Source organism: Terrapene carolina, unplaced genomic scaffold (assembly GCF_002925995.2).
Source record: "Terrapene carolina triunguis isolate 2854851 unplaced genomic scaffold, T_m_triunguis-2.0 Scaffold247, whole genome shotgun sequence".
In the NCBI taxonomy this organism is placed as follows: Eukaryota; Metazoa; Chordata; order Testudines; family Emydidae; genus Terrapene; species Terrapene triunguis.
In genome coordinates this window covers 9,617,891-9,642,211 of record NW_020664598.1, presented here as the reverse complement: position 1 = coordinate 9,642,211, position 24,321 = coordinate 9,617,891, and the positions used below count along the sequence as shown (strand labels likewise).

Genomic DNA, 24,321 nt, shown 5'->3' with positions numbered 1-24,321 from the left:
ATCCTTGCCACCACCTCTGTCCATCGGTAGTCATCATTCCTAACCTCCCATCCATGCCCCTTCCTCCTCTTCTCTTGCTGTCTCTGGAATGCCCACTCCATCTCTCCAAAAAACATCACAGCCAATCACAACTTCTGTATATCTTGCTCCCTGCAGTTCCTGGCTCTGGCAGATGAAGGGGTCCAGGGCTCTGACACTGCCTCTGCAGCTGCCTTTTTCTTATGGAGGCCTCTCCTTCACTCATACTTCCTGCCCTGGATCAGACAGTGGTGGGGGTGTTAGGTTTCCCCTCTTCCATTCCTGCCCCTGCTAACCCCCTTCTTCCTTCCCCTTCCTACTCTTTCTCCTCCTTTGAACAGCACTGCACCCAACTCTCTCTCCTGTCTTCCTCCATGTTGCTGTCATCTACTGTCCACCCAACTCCTTCCTATCAGCCCCCCCCCCGCAATCCCTCAGCCATTCTGTGACTTCCAGTCCATCAGGACTGATGATTTCTCATCTGCTTTCAGCCATCTCCTCCCTGCCCTCTCTTTCCTTTCTGCCATTGACAGGGCTGTTGATTCTCTCCATTCCTCACCCTTGACTTCTTTGCCTCTCTCCCATTGCAAGGTCCGCTCTGTCAGCCCCTAGTCCTGGATCATTCCCAGCATCCACTTCCTCAACTTCTGTTCTCATATTGCAGAGCATCTCTGCTGGAAATCCTGTGACTGAGCTGACTTCTTCCTCTACAAATTTATTCTCTCCTCCCTCACTTCTGCCATCTTCCTTGATAAACAACTTTACTTTCCAGCTTAATTCAATACCACGCCCACAACCCCAGCCACCTTTTTGCCATCTTTGAGTCACTCCTCAAACCCTCCTCTCCTCCTGCCTCCACTTCTCTCTCTGCACAGGATTTCACCAATTTCTTCCAAGAGAAAATTGATAAAATACAACATGATCTTCCCCATCCCCTTGGCTTGACTTCCCTTCCTATAACTCTCTCTCCTCCTCCCCTGTCACAGATACACCTGCCCCAGTGACCCTCTCCTGTCCCATCTCCTGATCTCCCTTGTGCCTACTCTCATCCCCTACTTTACTGTTCTCGCTCTTTCCCGTTACAATACACACACGCTGTGGAGCCTGCCTGCTTGCCCAATTGGGGCACAGCAGGGAAGAGGGCGGTCAATCCCCAGAGCAAGGGGCTGGGGCAATTGGGACATGGCAGGTCGGGGGTCATCCCCAGAGTGAGGAGCCAGAGAGAGTTAGGGCCTGGGCCACCTGGCTGAAAAAGTGGTACCTACCTCCTCTCCGCCGAAGCTGGACGCCAATTCCTAAGCTTCTCTCCAGTCCATCAGCTGAGCTTCTCCAGCAGCAGCTGCTCTTCCCACCCTTCCGGCAGTGGAGGCCAGTCACTGAGGTGACTGGACTTTTGGTGTCCAGTCAGCAGTACTGACCGAACACTGCACAGGTCCCCTATTGACCAGACTTTCCGTTCAAAAACCTGACACCTGGCAACCCTAAGCCCTCCCTATCCAAGGTCCCATCTCCAGCCACGGCCCCCTGATACTTCAGAGGAAGGAGTCAAAAAGTCATCCCAGAATACACTGCAGGGGGGAATCCCCTTCTGACCCCTGCAGGTGGCTGGCTGAAACCCTGAAGCATGAGCTATAGGGTCTGTTTGCACTGCAATTAAACACGCACAGCTGGCCTGTGTCAGCTGACTTGGGGTCATGGGTCTTGGGCTGCAGGGCTGTAAAATTGTGGTGTAGACATTCAGGTGTAGACATTCCAAACTCTGGGCCACTCCCCCATCGTGGGGTCCCAGGGCTCATGCTCCAGCCTGAGTTGGAACATCTACACCACAATTTGACAGCCCCATAGCCCGAGTCTCGCAAACCCAAGTCAGCTGACATGGGCCAGCTGCAGGTGTTTTATTGCAGTGTAGATATACCCTTAGGAACATAAAATATAAAGCAGAAGTGAGCCCCAGAGCTGTTGAGCCCTCTTTCTACCATCACAAGTAACCCTGTCATACAATTGCACTCAATTGCACTCAATTGCATTGTTGACTCCCCGCTTCAATTGGCCAATTGTGCAAGCCTCCATCACCCACCTGTGAACAACTTTTGTGCTTTCTTCCAGGCTGCCCCTCACACTCAGGAGAAGCTCCCCATAAATATCTGCAAAATTCACTCTTTATCTTCCTTCAAAACCCTCCTTAAATCTCTCCCTTTTTGTGCTGCCTACAAAAAAAAATGGTTAGACCACTGGTGTGCTGAGACTACTACCTATCATGCTGACCAGTATTGTCTCACTGTTTCTTTTTACTCCCCGTATCCATCTGTTGGATCTTGTCTAATATTTAGATTGCAAGCTCCTTGGGGCAAGGCCGTTTTCTTGTTCTGCGTTTGTACAGCGCCTAGCACAATGAGGTCCGAGGCGCCATGGTATTACAAAAAATAATCATAATAAAGATACAGTAGAGCAGCAATGACAATACAGAGCACGTGATGATTTCTAATATACCACCTTCCTCCTTTCTCCATTCTAGCTGCCTCCTCAAGTCTGGTGGCACCGCATATTGCAAGTGTGCAGCTGGCTTTAAAGGGAATGGAACACACTGTACAGGCAAGTGGGCTTTGTTTTCTACCTATTCAAAGAATGTGCTTGAAGCACTTGGTGTTCACTGTGAAACAGAAGAGCTGTTGAGAGATGCACGTTTCCACACAGGAAGTGAAAAGAGGACTTGCTGCCAGTTTGTTCAAAATGAATGGACTGCAACAGGTGCAGCTTCAGAAAAACAAAGGACTAGAAATCCCTTAGATACAGTATATTGTGCTAAGGGGAAAGAACGGGAAGAGGGAACATACTGTGTACAACTCGAGCTGTGTTAGTTCTGGAGTAGTGAAACCTGGATTATGTCTGTTCTTTTTTTCTGACCCAGTTTAATGATTGGAGGTATGGTAGCACTTCTGGCTAGTCCTGTGGTTTTGTCCATTTTCTGAATTCTGAACTGATGTAAATTTGCGGTGATTAACTAAAACTGCTCTATGGCTAGCCTAAGAAAGGGGCAATTGCAGTTAATCCCAGGTGTTCTTTGGAAAGCGTGGAAAATCCAGATTTATGAAACAGACTGTTTCCGTCTGCAGTGTGCGTAATTAATTCCCTAATCCTTATCTGATTAAAATAATGCCCTTTGGAACAATGGAGTATTTGTCTAACCACGCTGGATAGCACTGTCCTGACGCCAAATTCTAACCCCTGCTTTGCAACACCCTAGCAGCACAAATCAGCCAGTTTAATCTGTTACTGGGAAATTCCCCATATGTAGGCAGCATCTAGGGGGCATAGAACCAGCCTAAGGCTCTATTCCGCTTACTGTTGGCCCCTGGTGTAAGGACTTTCCTGAGAAAAAGGAGTTATGGGCCAAGTTGCCAGTCCACTATGGTCTGGTTATTCTAGCTACTGGAACAGCTCGTTGACGCCATGAGTAGCAGGGTGTAAATTCAAGCAGCTGTTACACTGCTCTAATTTGCACAGGTTCCCTCCCCACCTTTGCACCACCCAGCACAGCTCAAAATCTGGGAGAACTGAGAAAATGGCAAGAATTTCTATCTGAATAGCCAAAGTTCTGCAAAACCTAGATGTATTGAGACCCTTATGTTTATGCTATATTGGCCTTCATTTCTCTCCTGATGGGGACTTTCTGCCACAGTCAGGCTGGGTGATCTGGTAGGGCTGTCCATGTCGAAAACACTATATTCTGTTTCAGTGGTTGAAAACACTACATCTTACGCTGGTGTGAGTACAGTGTTTTTGAACATTAATAGAATACTGTGGAAGTGTTGTTTTTATCAGAAAAGCCCATTGGCTAAGTAGAATGGGCTCAGTTCTACCAAACAAGAGCCGGGCGGGGTTGATTCCTATGCCCAGCCTCTGACTCATTAGGTTGGTAGTGACAAGGAAATCTATGCACTGTAAAAGCAACATGTTCACCAATGGGTAATCCAAGGACTGTCTAAGATTGCCAGGGTCACCCTGACCTCCTTCAACAGAGGGCTGTTTGACTCTGAATGGGGAGGTGTAGCAGAGTTGCCACCCAACAGGCCTCCTTGGTGGCTGGATGTGGGATTCCAGCAGCTGTGCCTCGGTTTCCCTTTTGCATTCTTCAGCCTATTCTAGCCACAGGAATGTCCTCAAGATCCAGAGAAGACACATTTAAGAGTTTAACAACTCCCAGGGCCAAAGTCCTTTAGCACATCCAAGTGATATGACTAGCACTCTCAGGCTAGGTCTACACTACCCGCCTGAATCGGCGGGTAGAAATCGATCTCTCGGGGATCGAATTATCGCGTCTCGTCGGGACGCGACAATCGATCCCCGAATTGACACTCTTACTCCACCAGCGGAGGTAGGAGTAAGCGCCGTCAACGGGGAGCCGCGGAGGTCGATTTTGCCGCCGTCCTCACAGCGGGGTAAGTCGGCTCCGATATGTCGAATTCAGCTACGCTATTCGCGTAGCTGAATTTGCGTATCTTAAATCGACCCCCCCCTGTAGTGAAGACCTGCCCTCAGGCTCCCTTTCCTTTTCAGTGCCAGTGCAGGGTTTACATCCCATCACAGGAGGTGTAAACTTTTCCAAACTAAGGAAAAGTTAGAAGGATCCTTTTAATCCCATGAAATATGTGGAGGGCCCTCTTCTTATTCTTTGTAGTTAGACTAGGCAGCATTGGAGGATGGGAACTTATGGAGAACCAATCACAGCTGACTTATTGTTTTCCACATTAGAAATGCACTTTCCCCTTTTCCTATTGCAGTTTATAAGAAATACGTGTAAGATTCTAATTACATCTATGGACTCTTAAATCAGAGTTTGTCTAGGAAATATCACTAAATTCCTTTACCTTTGTAGACATGACAGAGATTAGTTAAATAATAAAAATTAAAAAAATGAAGCACATTGATTTTATTTTTTGTTTCCCATTATGCAGTTATTGATGCATGCGAGACCAGCAATGGTGGCTGTTCTGTCAAAGCAGAGTGTAGAAAAACGACTCCAGGAAACAGAGTATGTGTTTGTACAGCTGGATACACTGGAGATGGAATAGTCTGCCTTGGTAAGTGATCACTAGATCAGGGCCCTTGTCATAAGACAGGGAATTGGTACAGTGATGTCTCCACAATGTATGTACTGTGTATGTTAATACTGCATGGTGGCCACTGTGTATGTGATGGATCCCCAAAGATATATTTCTTTACACACACACACACACACACACACACACACACACACACACTCCCTTACCTCGGGGCAAACTATAAGACACTTTAAAAGGAAATGCAAAATTCAACTATCTCCAAAACAAAATGACGCCTCTGAAAGCATAACAGTGAATTGCCCCTTAGACCTAAGAGTCCCAACATTCAGGTCACTGCTTGAAAGGGCTGATGCAAAGCCCACTGAAGTCAAAGACTCCCACTGATTTCAATGGACACTTTGGATCAGGCCTTAGGCCCTATATCCATCCAAGGAAAGGGTAAAAGACTTGGGCCTGGTCGACACTAAGAAATGAGGTCACTATAATGACATTGCTCAGGGGTGTGAAAAATCCACACTCCTGAGCGATGCAGTTAAACCGACCTAACACCTGCTGTAGACAGGGCTCTGCCAATGGGAGAATTCTCCTGTCAACATAGCTACCACCTATCGGGGAGCTGGAGTCCTTCCTACACTGAGGGGAGAACCCTCCCGTAACCATAGAGAGTGTCTACACTCAAACACTCCAGCTTTTTAAGTGTAGACAAGCCCTTACTGTATTAAACTTCACTGTGAACCATTCTAAAAGCAATATTGTCTGCATGTTTACAGCTCTTGCTGAGAAAGATGAACGATACTTACAAGGAGGGCATTAGGTAGCAATAAGAATCAGTCTAAATGAATCACATTTGTCCACAGGTGCTGAGTTTCTAATCTGTGAGGGGGTGCTCCCCTCAGCTCCGCCCAGACCCCACCTCCACTCCACCCCTTCCCCCAATGCCCCACCCCCACCCTGCTTCTTCCCACCCCCACCCCACCTCTTTCTGCCCCGCCTATTCCCCACCCAGTTCCACCCCCTTCCCCAAGAGCACTGCGCCCTCGCTCCTCCCCCCATCCTTCCCAGTGCCTCCTGCATGCCGTGAAACAGCTGATCACGGCAGGTGGTAGGTGCTGGGAGGGAGCGGGAGGTGCTGATCGGCGGGGCCTGCCAGAGGGCAGGAGGCACTGGGGGGAGGGAGAGGGGTTGATAGGGGCGCTGCCCATGTTTTTCCTGGGGGTGCTCCAGCCCTGGAGCACCCACGGAGTTGGCACCTATGCATTTGTCACAAGCCTGCATTCCTAGTACATGTTACTTTAGCTAATCAATGAAGTGAGAATTTGTAAATCACTGAGTTTTCTCCAATTGTTTTTGTTTTATAAAGAAATCAACCCTTGCTTAGAGAACAACGGTGGATGTGATAGAAATGCGGAATGCACTCAGACTGGACCCAACCAGGTAAGTAATGTTTCATCACAGTTAAAAAGACCTAGGGTATGTCTACACCCAGCCGCTAGTTCGGCGGCTGGGAATCGAAGTTCTGGGTTCGACTTATCATGTCTTGTCTGGACACGATAAGTCGAACCAGGAAGTGATCGCCGTCGACTGCGGTACTCCAGCTAGACGAGAGGAGTACCGCGGCGTCAACGGGGGAGCCTGCCTGCCGCGTGTGGACCGAGGTAAGTTCGAACTAAGGTACGTCGACTTCAGCTACGTTATTCACGTAGCTAGTGTGGTCACTCCGAGTAGGGCTGGCTGAAAAATTTCCAACTGCACTTTTTTTTTCTCTGTTCTTTTCTTCTTTTTGGACAGAAAATTGGGTTTTCAACTAAACAACATGTGTGGGAAGTGTTTGCTTTCCTCAATATTTTTCAATTTTCCTTAGAAACCAAAAACCTGAAAAATGTTGACCAAAACCCAAAAAATGTCGGCCAAAACCATTTTTTTTGTCTGTTTTTTGGCCCTATTTTTTTCATTTTTTCAAAGTTTTCATCTGAAAACTTTTTTGGGGGAGGGAGGGTTGAAAATGAAATTCTCTTCATTTCTGTCAACATTTTCTGCAGAAAAATCCCTACTTTCCAACCAGCTCTCTGCTCCCAGTGTATAACAGATTCATGCATAAGCAGATACAACAAGGGATGTATTAACTCTGCAGTTAACGTGCAGTAAGTTTTACCCTGGTAATTACCACTGCTTTCACATGACTAGAAGATTAGCTCTGACTGAAGTACTTATTACTACCCTTCTACTTGCATACTTTACTGTAATCGCTATGGGCTGGATGGTAGTTCTACAATCCAGCCTGCATAGCTGTGCTTCCCCAGGAGCAGGGCAAGAAAAAGGCAGTGACTGGGAATAACAATCTGGTTCCTGCTCCCCATTAACTCCCCTCTTGGAGCAATCTGCATCAGCCCTTTTGCTGACACAGATTACTTCCCCTTTGCCTCTGCCAGGGGTGCAACCAGAATTTCCCTAAGGAGGGAGCCCAGAGCTCTCCCTCCCCTGCCTCTGCACCTCAATCCATGCTCTCCCCACTGCACCCAGCTCTACACACACTGTCCTCCTGCCACCCACTCCCAGCCCTGTGCTCTTCCCTTCACAATGCCCCTACCCCAGCTCTGAGCTCTCCCCACTGCACCCAGCTCAACACACAGTTCCCACCTGCTGTCCCACACTCAGACCCATCCTCTTCCCCCACACCCCACACATATTGCCCTGCCTCCCAACTCCAAGCTCTCCCCCTGCACCCAGCCTTGTGGTTTCCCCACCCCTCACCTAACCCCAAGCTCTTCCCCAGAGAGCCAGCCAGGCTGGAGAGCACCATCACCACCGGGCACCAGGCAGTTCTGGGAGCTCCAGACCAGACCCCCACCCCCTTCTGCGTTTCCACTTCCCCAGGAAGCACCAAAAGCCTGGATCCAACCCTCCCACCCTCCTGGGGACTGGGAGTTCCTGGTGACCCCTGCTCCTCTCCTCCCCGGGGGATGAGGGTGCCCAGTGCCCAGCAGCGGCAGCACGACTGCAAAGGTGGAGGGGGGGACCAAGTAGGCACACAGGGTTGCGGCACCACTCAGATGTGGCCTGGTCATCCCTCCACCAGGACAGATGGGTAGCTGGGCCAAATATCCAGCTCCGGTCAGGAGCCATGCGGACAGGCCCAGCCTCAGCTCTCATGTATGGGATGGCACATTGGGTGAGGGGAGCATGGTGCCAAAGCTCTGCCCAGCTTTACGGGGGGGGTGTAACAGCCCAGCAGTGGCTGCCCTCTCCCCTGCAATCACTGGCAATGCAGATAGGCAGTGTAAGGAGCCCCTTTGGGGAGGCTTTCTCCCCTGTACAGGTGTGCAAGAAGGCTCACAACTGACCCTTACGAAGTACTATTTTTGATTCATATAATTTCTACAAACTCCTATAACCAGAGGGCTAGCTATATGCCTGAATTGCTTGTCCTTCCCCCAGTGTATTTTAGAATGCAGGTACACTGAATATCCTGTCATGACACTGCGATTGCTTGGTAGTTTTGCTTTCTGATGCACCAGCTGCCTCCAAAAGAATAACTGCAGAGTAATGACAGCATCAGCATAGTGTAGTTAAATGGCCCTAGATTCTAAAATGACATGCATAAAGTGTGCAGTGTAGTTGTAGCCGTGTCGGTCCCAGGATACTAGAGAGACAAGGTGGGGGAGGTAATAGCTTTTCTTCGACCAACTCCTGTTGGTGAAAGAGACAAGCTTTCGAGCTACCCAGAGCTGTTCCTCAGGTCCTGAAGCAGAGCTCTGTGTAGATCAAAAGCTTGTCTCTTTCACCAACACGCCCTGGTCCAGTAAAATATATTACCTCCCCCACCTTGTCATGCATGAAGTCTGACCTTTAAAGAGAGAATAAGTAATTTCCTTTAGCCATGGTAACCTTCCAGCTGTGTGATAATTGCAGGTATCAAAAAGCATAACCCCGGTGTAACTACACTGAAACATGCACGGGACACTGCTGAGTAAGACGCTGGCAGTAGCGACACAAGGACACATTTGTTAAAGTGCTTTTGTGGGAGTATTTCACCACCCCAAAAATATCCCCACAAAAGTGTCCTGGTTCTTTATTCTGAAAACATGGTCAACTTCTTTAATGATTTAAATAATACAGCTAAAAGGAGGGGGAGATGAGTTGTGTTTTCAGCTGATATCTGAAATGAGCTAAACTGTGGGGAGTGAGATAAGGAGAGGCCATTTCTGATGCCCTCGGTTGCAGAGGAGAAGTGAGAAAGGATAATGGAGCTTTGACACCTTGCATCAGCTGAGGATCTGCCCTAAAGAGATGATGTGCTTGTAGTGTGAGAAATGGAAAATTACAAAATGGATATTAAGATAAAATGGGATTTTGAGTTCTGTTCTCTCCTCATTTTACCATGCAGATAAGTATAGCCAATAAAAAGTAAATAAAATCAAAAGGTACTACAACCAAATTCCATATGTTTCTGTGTTAAAATGGATCCTTTCTTCTCCTGGTAGGCCGTGTGTAATTGTTTGAAAGGATATTCAGGAGATGGTAAAACATGCACGTACATCAACCTGTGTTTATCGGTGAGTATCATTTTACAGGAAAGTATATTCTCATCATTACATTTTTTTATATAACACCAATATGCTTTTGGTTTTGTATGCATGAAAGACTAGCTTAGAAATGTGTAGAGTAGTCCACCTGGACCTGATTCAGAAAGGATGTAAGCATATGCTTAAAGTATAGCTGACAGCACTTATGCATGTGCTAAACTTTAAGCATATGCTTAGATGTTTTACTGAATCGGGGCCCAAATATGGAACAATCTAGTTTTTGCAGATTGTGCACAAGATTTTTAAAAAAATAACCTTAAATCAAATCCTGGGGGAGATACTGTTTTTTTGTGGTTAAATGCAAGGAATAATTTTCATTATTTCTGTACAGATTTTTCAGTGTTGCTGGAATTATTTAAATTTAAAAATCCATTCTATAAATTACTCATCGTTTCTGAAGTACCTAAAAACTTCTAAGGTTTTAGAAGAAGTGAATGCAGTTTCTAAGAAAGACCAAATAAAATAGCCAGGTTCCAATGATAACGTGCGAAAATTCTTCTCTGATGCCAGTCTCACTGATCATTCCACGATGACAAATCAAATCTCACAACTCCATTCCTGCCAGCTCATCTGCTGCCAGGATAACGTACTATGGGCCAGATTCTCCAGTCTGCTAAGTGGCCTGAAAATGGCACAACGTGGCCTTAAAGTAGCGAGATGGCAGGTGGAGAATTCCCCCTATGCAGTGGAACTCTTCACTTGTGTTAACTCTGGTGCATCCCTCAGTGTAAGGGGGAGAAGAGGGCACGTTGAGAGTGTTCTGGGAGCAGGGTGAAAGGGCAGGGAGATGAGGGAGGCATGGTAGAGCAGAGCTCCGCTATGCTTGATCCTCCACTGGTGTAAGTTTCCTCAGGTAATTTAGGGCTCTCCCTGTGCATGTGGAATCAGGGAACCGCAACCCTGTGCTCAGCTGGATTGCAGAACCAAACCCTCTGTCTTTGGAACTACTCATTATGTGCAGAGAGTTGGCACAAGCTCTAGGCCCCAGTTGGCTCCCATATGACTCCTAGCCTTGGTGCTAGCCCTCTGCACAAGGTTGAATTTTACTCAACGGGCCCAATCCCATACTTCTGACACAGGCAAAACTCCCATTCACTTTGAGCCCAAATATGGAGTGTAGGATCGAGCCCTTTGATGCATACAAGCACTTGCTCATTGATCTCAGATGAAAAGCCCTCAACGTTCAAAAGCTGCCTCCCTGTGATCCCAGGCTAAGGATGGCTGACGCATTTCACTGACCTGTACACATTGATCTTTTGTCTCCAGAGAATCGTGACAAGTAGTCATCATCCCTTGACCTGGCAACAGTCTGTCACTGGATTCTTTTTCAAAGGTTGCCCAGATGGACTAGTTAAGAAATGTAAATTAAAAGTCAGGGGGAGGGGATGTTGTTCAGATTTATGAGCTGCTGCGTATGTTTTTGTGTGAGCTTCATTCTGACAGCTTCTCTTCCACTTCACTGGCTACAATGCTATTAAAAGAATGTTTTTACAGAAGGTTGGCTTTTGTCAACGTTGTGCAGCATGCTAATCTGACTGTAATATAGCCAAGTGCTCCATGGCAAAGGTACACAGAGAGCTCTGAATAAACTCAATTCCCTGTCCAACAGTCCAGCTAGATCTACCCAAATAAACAGCACACAAATCCAAACCGCGCTGCATAGGGTGAGAACTATGCTAGAGCCCATCCCAACCAGACCCCTGATGGTAGTTCAAGAAGGACCCCCCCAGTACCACTCAGAATGGGAGGTCAGACGAAGTGGAAGTGCGCTCCCATGTGACTGGCATCTGAGTTTTAGCAATGAGCGTGTGAAAAGAAAATGAGCTACATTTTTCATTTGGCAGCATTCCCTGGTTTGTCATGAGGAGACGTTTCCCCTTGTCCACAAGTAAACCAGTTTGCAGTCTGATTATCACATTGGCACCAATTCTGGGCTGGCTCAGTGGGTGTAACAGGGGCAGGGAGCAGCCAGATCTCCCCTCTGGGGAATTCCCCTAACAAAGGGAGTTCCCAGGACATGGAAAGCCAAATTAAGAGACCTATGCCTCTTCCCTCCCAGATGGAAGTGGGGAAGAGGGGAGACAGGAATGAGTTGGAGGAAAGACAAGTGTGGCAGTTCTGTGCTCCAGCTATTCTGGGCTACCAGACACATAAGGAGTAAACTAGAGCAGCTTCTGCAACCCAGAATCCCAGAGCCACTTTTGGTTCCTTCCCCTCTCAGGATGTACCTCCTAAGAAGGGCAGCTCAGGATCATAGCCCAGGAGTCCACGATGAGGCCTGCATAGAAATCTTTTGGGTAGCAGTATACAATAGCCAGTTACATCACACTGAACTGAGGAGCTACCGAGAGGGTGTTAAAGAAACTGGCAATGTGCTTTGCTTTAAGTGTCAATAACTATCTTTACATTCATCTTGACTGCTTCTTTACTATTCATAAGAAAGAGAATATTTCCCTCTGTTGGAAGTTTGAGCAAATGAATTGAAATTATTTTGTAAACACAAATACACCCACTAATTTGATTTTGTTTGATGTTGCTAATCTTACAAGAATAACGGTGGCTGCAGTGAATCTGCAATCTGTAATGACACCGAGCTGACAGAGAGGACCTGCACCTGCAAACCTGATTACATTGGGGATGGATTTAAATGCCGAGGCAACATCTACCAGGTAAAACATTTATGTGTGTTCACTGTTACTGAATATTTTTCAAAGAGTTATGTAAAACAGTGGCCACTCTTAAAACCATGCCAGTTTTGCATAGAGAAATAGGTACAGCTACCCAAGTATTTCCTAGGTATGTCCTGCAGTAGCTATAGGAAGTACTGCAAATGCTGAAGTAAATTTATCTATTTATCTAAGGGAGAAGTGGCACCTTTTAAAGAGCAACCGCTGCTGCACATCAGGTAGCTTGTTAAGAAACAGTGGCATTGGCATGGGACTAGGGCTGAGGAATTTGTGAGTTCTATTCTCTCTTTTGCCAATGAATTTCAGTATAAATCATATAGGACTAAATTTTCCAAAGTGCCCACTAATTTTGGATACTCGGGCTTTGGGTGTCCAATCTGAGATACGTAGGATGGCTTCGTTTTCAGAGGTGCTGAGCTCCCACTTCTCCAACTGAAGTGACCAGGAGCTTCAGGTGCTTGGTGCTTCTGAAAGGGCCAGATTCTGCTTGGCCCTTCATGGATGAACGGTGGAAGGGGAAAGAGGTGCAAGGAGCCGTCTGCTCCTTCATACGGTTCATATGAAGGCCAGGCAGAATGGCAAAACCTGCACCCTGGAGAGTGCACAGCTGGCTCCTTCCCTTCTTGCACAGACGATAGAAGGGCCAGAACTGAAAGGGAGGAAAAGGTTTCCTCTGATAGCCAGAAAGACCTCAGAGTTTATAGCCTATTAACTCTTCAGCCCCTAGCCCAGGACCTGATTATTACCCTTTAAACAAGGATTGTCCTGAAGATGTCATCTGAATAATTCCCTCCCTTACTTTTTATTACTTCTCCAAAGACATGGAGGAATGGTTATGTCTCCTCTTAGTTATCGGTTCTCTAGGTTGTATATGTTCATTTCTCTTAACCTCTCCTAGACCTTTCTGCAGTTTTGCTTGCCTTTTGGGTTTTCCCCAGTTTAACAAATTTCTGTTGCATAAAACTCAGAACTGCATGCAGAATTCCTCGTGTGCTCGCTTCAATGCCATTTAGAAATTTATCTCCCTAGTCCCATAAGTGTTACCTCTGGACAAGATTTTCAAAAAAGACTAGTGCATTTGAGGGCCCAACCCGAGACACCTTAAAGGGACCAAATTTTCAAAAAGTGTTCTGACCTGCCTTCTGAAAATCAGGACCCTCTGAAGTGTCTCAGGTGAGGTCCTCAGAATCACTAGTCACTTTTGTAAAGTTTGGTTTCTGTATCTAACTTTCAATATAGCATGTGCTTTGTGCAGCAGCAGCAAAATGCCTGCTCCGCAACACGCTGTAATCTTCAATATTGACAGTTGAGGCCTGGTTTTGTCTCTCTGGGTCTCTATAATAAGACTAGAACTATAATATGAGGAAACGGAGTGACCTGACACCTCGCTGGCACTGCAAGGAACATGAATGCTGCTATTCTTCGATTCTCACAACTGCTTTCTGATAGACTGGCAAGATAACACATACAACAAGCCAGACAAGAGCTACAGTGAGAGGTCAGCTGACAAGCTGTACCAATGCAGGCAATTACTGTATCATCTAGACCAAAAAGTTCCCCTTCTAACACCAGGCATGTTCCTTCCCTGAGGGCGGCACTCATTAATATTCTTCAGACACAATTCTAAATTCACACAATTCAGTATAAAAATGCTGTTATTCTTGGTTGCAGGAGCTTCTTAAGGACTCCAATACTACTGATTTTTATTTCCATCTAAAGGTAAGAAAATTCTTGAATGTTTTTTGTGCCACAGCATCTCTAGCCCTGATCTCACAAGGTAATCAGGACTGAAAATGGTCAATTATTACTTATATTGGAGATCTTCACAGAAAACCTAGAATGTTGCATGTAGTGGTGCTAGTTATTCAGTAAATGGCACTTTTCCCTCTGAGTCAGTACTGCTACAATTCCCCGGTATGGCTTTGAGACTGGTGGGACTATGCACTGGTGTCCTTCAGATCAGACCCAAAACTGAAGCCCTTCTCATCTATAGACAGAGATCCCATGGCACTTTTTTCCAAATTCTGATGTGGGCAACTACATTCTGTTGATCTAGTTCCCATTGCATTTTACATGGTATTTTTCACCGCCTCTCTAAAATGTTGCAGGATGTGGCTGGGTGCTTCTAAACAGCAGCTCTGTGCCTCCCGCAGTTCTGACTACATTTCAGAGGACGGTGATTCCTTGGTGCACACATAGGTAGTGAGACAGTGTGGAACAATGGATAGGGTACTAAACCAGGAGACCAGAGTTCTAGTCCCAGCTCTGCTCTGTGTCCTTGGAATAGTTTGTGTGTCTTTGTTTCCCCTCCATCCTTTAGATTGTAAGTGTTTCTGTACAGGGATTCTCTCTTGCTATATGTTTGTGCAACACCTACAGCAATGGGCTGTAGGTTTCTAACCATAAGATTATACATAAGTATATGGATATATATACTCTTCTACCCCAATATAACGCTGTCCTCAGGAGCCAAAAATTCTTACCGCGTTATAGGTGAAACCGCATTATATCGAACTTGCTTTGATCCACCGGAGCACACAGCCCCGCCCCCCCGGAGCGCTGCTTTACCGCGTTATATCCGAATTTGTGTTATATCGGGTCACGTTATATCACAGTGACCCGATATAAGACACAGGAGTAGAGGTGTATATATGTGAATATGAAAACCCTTCGGGTTCCTTCAAGATGAAAGGATTTAACCACTCTCCCTGCAAAGCTTGTAATCGTTCTGCTTCCATATTAATCGCTGCTGAGAGCAGCTTTCTCTCTTACTTTCAAGCACTACTTGTCCATTGTTATAAAGGAAGGCAGCACATGAGCGAGAGCAGGAGAGCTCTGTGCCCTTAAGTAGCAGCGGACGAAGCTGGGGGAGAGTATGGGAAGGCAAATCTTGCAGAGAGAACTCTTTAAATCCTGTAAGACTGAAGGAGTTGGGAGGGGATCTTCCCCATGGCAACAGAGTTTTCCCCTCAGTCTTACATTACTTGTGGTGGGATGGGAGAAGGGAATTCAATGTGAGACAGATGGCATCAAGGAACAGGGCTGTGGGCAGCCACAGAGGTCAATCTAGAGGCCCTGCCTACAGTATGGGGCCTGGTTCCCTGTATGGGATCCAGTCTAATTCTGCCCAGTGTATGACACCTTGTGCATTAATGAATGATTTTTGCGTTGTTCTTTTTAAACTTTCCAGGCCCTTGCTCTCAAAGATATTGCAGGTTCTGGTCCTTTCACTGTGTTTGCACCCAGTAAAGAAGCATTTAACAGTGAACCAAAAGTAAGTAAGAAAAAGGCAATGGACTTTGGGTGAGGCAGCTGAGAGTTTTTGGATTTGTATGTTATTCTGTCCTTGCCTTTGAACTCCTCCAATTCCTGCCCTAGATTAAAGAGTGGATTGTCAACGGAGTGATGCCCCAGATCCTTAGGTACCATGTGGTGGGCTGTGCCGGACTTCTCTATAATGACCTGACAACAATTACAAATGTCACCTCTCTCCAGGGGGACCCCATCCAGGTCACTTTCTCACAGGTAACAAGATAGCCAAGGTAAAATTGTTAGAATAATAAACTGACCCTTTTCATTTGTCGTTTTTAAAATTAGATTGTTCCTTTTCCTCCTAAAAATAATAAATAGCATTTAAAATAAGAATTGTCTATTGCTTATTGTTTTCACAAATGCCACCCTCTCTATTTGCCCCGCTAAGGGCACAGTCTTGCAATCCTTGCTCATGTGAGTAATCTTTACTCACATGGGTAGCACCATTGATTTTCGTAGGACTACTTGTGTGGCTGAGAGTTGCAGGATCAAGCCCTAAAAACTGGAGCCCTATTTGTTGCAAGTGTATTGCAAGCAGTGAGTTGGCCTCTCAGGGTAAAGAGTTTTCATTTCAACATTTCCCTGCTGCACGTTTCCATAGAAAACACTTTTTTTGTTTACCTTTTCAGAATTCAGTGTATCTGAATACCAAGGCTAAGATTATATCCAGCGATACTGTCAGCACAAATGGTGTGATACACATCATAGATAAAATCCTACTTCCACAACACATGCAGGATTTCCCTAAGAAGGAATCGGGCACTGAGCGGGTACGTACCTCATTTCTGTAGCATTCTGCCAGTATAATCTGGAATGTTTCTTGCCAATTACCATTTGGCATAGTAGTTACAACAAAAGCATTGGCATTATAAAGCCCCTACACTGAATCATTAGAATAGTTTTACATTGTGGTATATTTAAAATTCATTAGAATCATTCATACATTAAATGTATATTAAAGATGTTCTGCTTTGTAAAGGGAGCATCTAAAATAAGACCTTTAAGGTGGCTTTGATTTCACAGTGACAAGTGAACTACAAGATCAAACATGCCAAATACCTTATTACTAAATCTATATCCAATTTATTTCCCAGACAAGACAAGTAAGCCCATTTAATACTCATATCTTTCTAGGAAAGCCTTAAAATGGTTGCAGCCAAACAAGGATACATCATGTTCAGCAACTTGCTGGAGGTAAGAGAATCCAGGAGGCCATGACCATTTGGCACAGTTTTGTGAAATTGGCACACAGCCTCAGTGATGGGGCTGTGTACAGTGTGGAATGGGGCACAGGCAGGAGCGCCGCCAGCTTTTTTGCCGCCCTAGGCGGTGGAAGGTCCCGCCCCCGAAATGCCGCCCCCGACAGAGGCAGCGGAAGGTCCCGCCCCCGAAATGCCGACGACGACTGGGTCGGCCCGAAGGTCCGGCCACCGCGGTCGCCGCCCCCCAAATGTTAGCGCCCTAGGCGACTGCCTAGGTCGCTGAATGGGTTGCGCCGGCCCTGGGCACAGGCTCCCTCCCCACAAGCTATGGAGGAGCCCCTGCAACCAGTTCTCTCACCTTCCACACGGGAGAATGGCAGGCAGGTCTGAGCACTCATGGGTCCATAAGATCCATCCCCTCCCTGCTCTTTAATCCACCTTGTGTGCTAAAACTTTTTGGCCCAGATTTGTAAAAATGGGCTCCTAAGCTCAGAGATAGGCATCTAAATAAGTGGCCTGTTCCTTAATAAGAGTTGCTGGGTGCTCAGCACTTTTGAAAATCAGCTTCAGAATAGACTTCGAAACCTAAATTTAGACACCCGCTTTTTAAAATCTTGGCTTTGTGCCCAGGAAGGCAAAAATACAGGCCATTTACTAGGAAGGCTATGATGCATTCAGCATCCTCACTGCTGGGCCAATTCACTCCTAGCTACAGTACATGTTTCTCAGAGTTTATCCTTTACAGTGTAATTTTACAGGAAGAAAAAAAATCAGTCTCGTTTTTTCTATGTTGCAGAATGCCGGTTTGATGAGTGTAATCAATGATCCTCTTCATAAACCAGTCACCTTGTTCTGGCCGACCGATGAAGCTCTCAGAGCTCTTCCTAAGGAACAGCAGGATTTCCTGTTTAAAAAATCTAACAAGGACAAACTGGTGCAATATCTGAGATTCCATGTCATCAGAGATGCTAAGGTGCTTTCAAACATTTCCTGATTTGTTTAGAAGAGGCATTGCTAAAACTCTGTTCTCCAACACCAAATCTTCCCACTCTGTGTATTTCTTTCACAGATTTTAGCCTGTGAGCTCCCCAGCTCCAATTCTCTGAAGACCCTTCAAGGTTCTGATCTCAGTGTAAAATGTGGGGATAACAACAACTCTATTGTAAGTGTTTAACATACCAGCACATTGGGAATCCTCATGGAATGTACTATTTAATAACATAAGCCTTGATACTACATTGGGAACCACTAGTGCAAACCCCTCTATGCCTATGCAGAGCCCCCTTAAGGAATTAGCGACACTGGAATTAATGGTGCTCCACATGTGCACAGTGGTCTCCATTAGCATATCCCAGTGCAGGAGCAGTGGCTTAGGAAACAGATCCACAGGTTTGTGATTTGCCTTCAGGTAAGGTGGCTTATTGAAGAATAATTTTCTTTATCATAAGGCAATTGTCTCTCTAAATAACTGGCTGGCACATACCTCAAAAGAGAAATACCTCAGGCCCAGATCCACAAATGTAGCTCAGTTCAATGGGAGTTAGGTCCCTAAATACCTTTGAGGATGTGGGCCTTAGCATGTAACACATCAGAATATAAAATGAGCTCCCACAAAGTGAAGTTGACTCTGGGAGAAGAGTCATAAGTGTACAATGTATAGTATGGGCTACATTTTAGAACTAAGGACCTGCAAATTATTATTGCCTAGATGCAAACTTGCACAAAAGAAGTTGTGCAAACTGCATGGTTTGTGTGTGTGATCACCTGTTTGCACTCAGGTGCACTGACTTTGCAGGTAGCTGTTTCTGAACATTTGGCCTTATATGTAAATACACTGAATAAGAGACACTGACTGTTATGAGGGAGCATACTCTTGTGGGGGAGGGGATTCATGGGTAATGGCATCTGTCCACCATTCCCTCTGGCACCTAACTGGGGGGCATGGCAAACTGGGACCCCCCCCCTTAGAGACAGGGGTTTACATGCATAAGCCCAGTGGGAAATGCTGTTATCCTATCTGGAAATGATAAGCAATTTTTACTTTGTAAGAGAGAGAACTGACTTCAAAGAAAGATTTATATTCTTACTAAATTCCTGAACAGGAACTGCACATAGACTGAACCAAGCATCCAGTGAAGCAGGCTCCTTATTTTGTGTGATTATCTTCTTGCCTCTCTCTCAGGGTGACCTCTTTCTGAATGACAGGAGGTGTAGGATAGTGCAGCGGCACCTGGAGTTTGATGGTGGCATCGCTTACGGGATTGACTGCATGTTAATGGACCCCACCCTTGGCGGGCGATGTGACAATTTTATCACTGCAGATTTCACGGTCAGTCAGTCCTTCAGTTCAGTTTTGTGATCCTTGGGGAGATAGATGTGAACTGTAGGCCAAATCCTGGCCCCACTGAAATCAATGGCTAACCTCCCACTGATTCCAATACAGTCAGAATTTGGCTCCAGGGCTGAAACTCTGTTTAAAGTGCTACTTTGGGTTTGTCTGGTGGGAAGCCTCGGGTGGACCTTGACTAACTAAAATAAAGTGAAAGGTGAAGTATGGTGCCTAAAAGATACACTAAGGTCCACCTGCAACTACGATAAGGAAAAGGTCAAAGTTAGGTTGGGATTAGCTGAAACATGTTAGCTAACCCTGACCTAATTTCAGCCACTTCTCCTAGTCTAGACAAACCCTTTATGGACAAATATGACTCTGAACAGAGTGCAGAAATTAATTCTCTTTGGACCCTTTTGAATAATGCATATTGAGAGGGTCAAATAAAGTTACCACCTATAAGAGGATGATGTTATTACTTTCTGAGTTAGATGTAGGGTTAAAGCAATCATCCATCTAATCTAACACTGGCTAATGCTGTATGCCTTCACAGGAACATGTAAACGCCTATTATAATACATCTACATGTGTATTATCATAGCACAGAGGGGATTTTTTTCCTGTCCCTATATGGTGATCCCTATAAGCAGGAGGATTGTTAGTGCTTATTTTTATCCTAACTGGTATGTCTGTGGATGCTTGTGCTCTTTGTATAAATATCTCTAACTAGATACTCTCATATGCACAAGGTGCTCATTTACTATGTTGATGAGGGCCATATCAGTTTCTAAAAAGAAAGAGAAATACAATATGGCCAAAAAGCCACTAGTGGTTTTGAGTCATCAATTTGAGTCACCTTAAAGGGGATTGCTTAGGGTGCGTCCCCAGCACTTCCTGAAATCAGGTCTCTTAAAGCATCCCAGTTTGGACATCCAAATCGGAGACACCCCAAATCCATTGTCACTTTTGCAAATGTAGGCCTATGTACAAATAGATAAATACATCTCCCTCTCTTACCTATTTAGCTTAGTAGCAAATTTGCACTTCCAGAACTATTCTACTGTGAAATTTCATTTCTCTTTCATTTCGTTAAATTAATGTACCTATTTTGTTGTCATTTTCCTTTACTATTTTCCCTCTGTTATCTCTTTTGGAAAACTCCTATAATCTATATTAGGAGTAATGAAATTGGATATTTTTAAAGGTATTTTTCTCTGGTCATTAATTTTAACTGCCTATATAAAAGTAGACACTTTTCTGGTGCTTTCAAACAGCTTTTTGTTGTTCTTATTTTTAAATATGTTTTTCCCTTTCTACAACAGGGGGATTGTGTTGGCTGTTACAATAATCCTAAATGCCCTACAGCGACTAAACCAAAGGTAAGAGTACCTTTTTAAGGCAGTCTAATTGTCAGGCTTCTGTGCACTGCACAATAATAAACTAAAAATAACACACACTTTCAAAGAACAGTAGAGCTGTGAACAATGAAATCATTTGTTTAAATGGAACAATAAAACCCCAATCCTACTGAAGTCGGTAGTGGGTTATAGATTGGATGCAAAACTACTGAAGACAAAGTGAATGCTTCCATTGGCTTCAATGGGTTCTGAATTAGGCACTGTCATATCAGTCTTTCCCCATTAAGAATTATGATCAAATCCTATTAGGTCAGAAGTGACAGAGTTTGGTGGTCTCATCCTAGCACATACTGCACACCAAAAAACCACTTGATGCTTCTATACATGTGGCAGGTTGTGTTATAGTGAGCAGAGTGGACCTACAAGCTAGAGGAGAGTGACAGGGTCAAAGTGCATTGTCAGCATTCTGTCTGGCATCTGCTACTGTAGGAACCCTAAACATTTACCAGCACTAAATTCATCTACAGACATTTTAGTGATTAAAAAGAAAGAGTTTAGACTGGCATACTCTTTCTTCTCAAGTTTCTCTGCTTCTATCTACCTAATCTTCAATGAGAGCTCCAGCAAACTGGCTTGAATATCCTAGTCTAAACATTACAGGCCAGATCCTCTGTTTGTGTAAATTGCCCTAACGCAGTTGGTTTAATTGGAGCTGGGCCAGTGTACATCAGCTGAGGTTCTGGCCCATAGGCCCTTCTCTTCTAGGTGACTGGTTCAAATCCAGTCTAAGCCAGTAGTGACTTACCACCATCTGATGGCTCATGTGAAATGAATGAGGTGGTGCCAGCTCTCTTCTGATGTGTCCTCCCCCTTTATTGTTACCTGTTGGCTGTCTCAGAAGACAGGCCATAGATTAAATGGGCAGGAAGACTGAACTAACCTCTTTCCTCAGAGTTAGTCTCATCACATCAGGGTTGAAGCATATTGAGGGAAGCTTGTCCCACTACTGCCTATGCTTTGCTTTTTCTGTAGGTAGATCACTTCGATCCCCAGGGCTGTCAATTTGATCAGCTCTACATTAAAAAAAACACAGTGAGTTAAAAATAAATCCACAGAACATTCAATCACCTGTGTTTTTATCCCCCTGTGCAACGTTTAGGGAGGGATACAGAAGTGTACATACCAATTCTATGGCAGGAGCTTAGATGGCTGTCGCCAGGATTGTACGATGGTCGTCTGGATTGCAAAGTGCTGTCAAGGCTACTATGGGCGAGACTGCCAAGGTAGGATTGCCCTGATTAACCTTTGAGATCTCTCTGGGAATAGCTGCCTGACACCACAAGGTGACAAGGCAATTCATTATTGGAGATTCTTAAGAGCAGGTTAGACAAACACCTGTCAGGGATGGGCTAGATAATACTTAGGGCTGGTCTACACTGGGGGCAGGGGTCGATGTAAGATACGCAACTTCAGCTACGGGAATAGCATAGCTGAAGTCGATGTATTTTATGTTGACTTACCTCGGGTCCTCACAGCACGGGATCGACGGCCGCGGCTCCCCCGTCGACTCCGCTACCGCCGCTTGCCCTGGTGGAGTTCCGGAGTCGATGGGAGTGCATTCGGGGATCGATATATCGCGTCTAGATGAGACGCGATATATCGATCCCCGATAGATCGATTACTACCCGCCAATTCGGCGGGTAGTCTGGACGTATCCTTAGTCTTGCCATGAGTGCAGGGGACTAGACTCGATGACCTCTCGAGGTCCCTTCCAATCCTACGATTCTATGATTATATTTAATTGTTTAAAAGAAATATTGAATAAAGTCCTGCAATCATGACTATGCATGAGTCATGACAGGCTTCATGGTCTAGTGTACTGAGTATACTAGTGTGCTGACTAAGAAACAAGAGCTGCTTAGATGTAATCTCAGCTCTGACAGAGATTTGCTCTATGACCAGGGATAACCTCTCTCTGTCTTGTGTTCCCTCTTTGTAAAACAGGGTAATACTGCAGTGAGAGTTCGTGCATGCATAAGTAACATTATTATTATTTTCCATTCCAAATAATAACTTAAATATGCTCAAAAAGGTTCTTTTTTTATGTTAGCAATTTGTAAACTCCATGTTGATAAAGAAGAGTAAAATTAATGCTATAAAGAGTATATATTGCTTTGTTGTGACATTGCATGGAGACACATTTCAGCCATTTGAAAAAATACAAAAGATGCGAGAACCATATCATGTGTCAACTTCTGGAGACTGACATCAAAATGCATTAAACACATGTGCTAGAATTCACAGCTAGTGCATGAGCATATGTGTATCTGGTATGAGTTCAAAGAGCATTAAGCACTAAGGGGACTGTGGGGCCCTGTTAGTTTAACTTGTTTATTGACTTTGAAAACAACATCTGAGGGGAATCACTACCAGGGCTGATATTGTATCATCTAACTAACTTCCCAACCTTCACTCAGCTGTACCAACATGCTTGCCAAATGTCACGTGTTTTAACCCAAGCACTTGTTGGTTTTGACTTCACCAAAGCTCTGCATGGGCTCAGGGGTTCATCCACATGGATCTGATTGCAGTCCTGGGGGCCAAGAGTCTAAACGAGTGGGCGCCAGGTTACATCCTTCAAGTAAATGAGGTTGTATGAATCCACTGTGGTCCACTAAGTGTGTATGTGGGGGATTTTCAAAAGCACCTAAGGGATTTAGGAACACATTTATGAACTAACATTTTTGTGCTCAAAGATTTTCTAAAACCAGTTTTCTTAGAAAACAAACAAACTTGTAAATACAAAGCAGAGCTGAAGAGAACTGACACTGCATTTTATCCTTTCTAGCCTGCCCAGGAGGGCCAGAGACCCCATGTAATAATCATGGTTCATGTAACGACAAATACTCAGGAACCGGAGAGTGTAAATGCAACAGTGGCTTCAATGGGACTTCATGTGAGCTGTGTTTGCCTGGAAGATATGGCTCTGACTGTAAACGTATGTTTCAGCTTTGTTTCTGAATTAATATCTGATTAAAATACACCATTTTTCTATATTCATTTTTGAAGCAGAAAAAAAATTTATGTATATTCTTTGCTCTTCCATTTCACAATTGACATGCCACCTGTGGCTGCCATAGCCCAGACACTGGTTGAAGATCACTCCCATGCAGAGAGCCAACACAAGGTGGGGCTTACATGGGACTTCAGAGGTACATAGGTTTGTGTTGGCCCTCTGCACTAGGGTGAATTTCACCCACTCCGCCTATCAATTATACAGTTCCATTTTGCAGTAGCATGAAGCAGGTTGAGGCATCACTTCTTGCTTGATCTACAGTCCTTTTTAACTAAAATATAGCCGTCTCCCAACCCCGGCGACAGATAAGACAATAGAATGGAAACACTGATAAAATACAAGAAATCAGAAGGATGTCTCATGGCTACTAAAGGCAACACTTCATACTTATATGAAAAAGAGAGTAACACAAAAGGGGAAATTAATTTGTAGAGAGGGCCAACCGAAGGCCTATGCTCCTCGGAAGTTCCTACATAATCAAGCAATTGTGGGTTTAAGTGGGACTTCCCAGGTGCATTGGCCTTGCGCATCCTCATAGAGGTAAATTTCATCCTAGATTTAAAAAAATTATTCTCAGCATAAAGGCTTTAGTTGAGAGACTAAAGATAGCAGAAGAGACAGGGTATTAACTCTTTCACCCTAAATTACTGTTTTCAGTCCAACACAGTTTTGTAGTAACTAGCACTAACCTAG

The 24,321-nt window shown here is 45.0% G+C and overlaps 1 protein-coding gene across 1 annotated transcript in view; it reads left to right on the top strand.

The window, feature by feature from the left end:
- Positions 1-24,321, top strand: part of STAB2 (stabilin 2) — a 143,036-nt gene that overhangs the window by 93,688 nt on the left and 25,027 nt on the right. The window contains exons 36-51 of the mRNA XM_024198768.3: positions 2,534-2,610; positions 4,974-5,099; positions 6,442-6,515; positions 9,563-9,634; positions 12,214-12,333; positions 14,023-14,070; positions 15,542-15,625; positions 15,730-15,876; positions 16,293-16,433; positions 16,798-16,857; positions 17,662-17,838; positions 17,935-18,027; positions 19,048-19,194; positions 20,517-20,573; positions 21,712-21,835; positions 23,401-23,550. Of these exons, the coding sequence (XP_024054536.1) occupies positions 2,534-2,610; positions 4,974-5,099; positions 6,442-6,515; positions 9,563-9,634; positions 12,214-12,333; positions 14,023-14,070; positions 15,542-15,625; positions 15,730-15,876; positions 16,293-16,433; positions 16,798-16,857; positions 17,662-17,838; positions 17,935-18,027; positions 19,048-19,194; positions 20,517-20,573; positions 21,712-21,835; positions 23,401-23,550 (1,697 nt within the window). The remainder of the gene's footprint in view (positions 1-2,533; positions 2,611-4,973; positions 5,100-6,441; positions 6,516-9,562; positions 9,635-12,213; positions 12,334-14,022; positions 14,071-15,541; positions 15,626-15,729; positions 15,877-16,292; positions 16,434-16,797; positions 16,858-17,661; positions 17,839-17,934; positions 18,028-19,047; positions 19,195-20,516; positions 20,574-21,711; positions 21,836-23,400; positions 23,551-24,321) is intronic.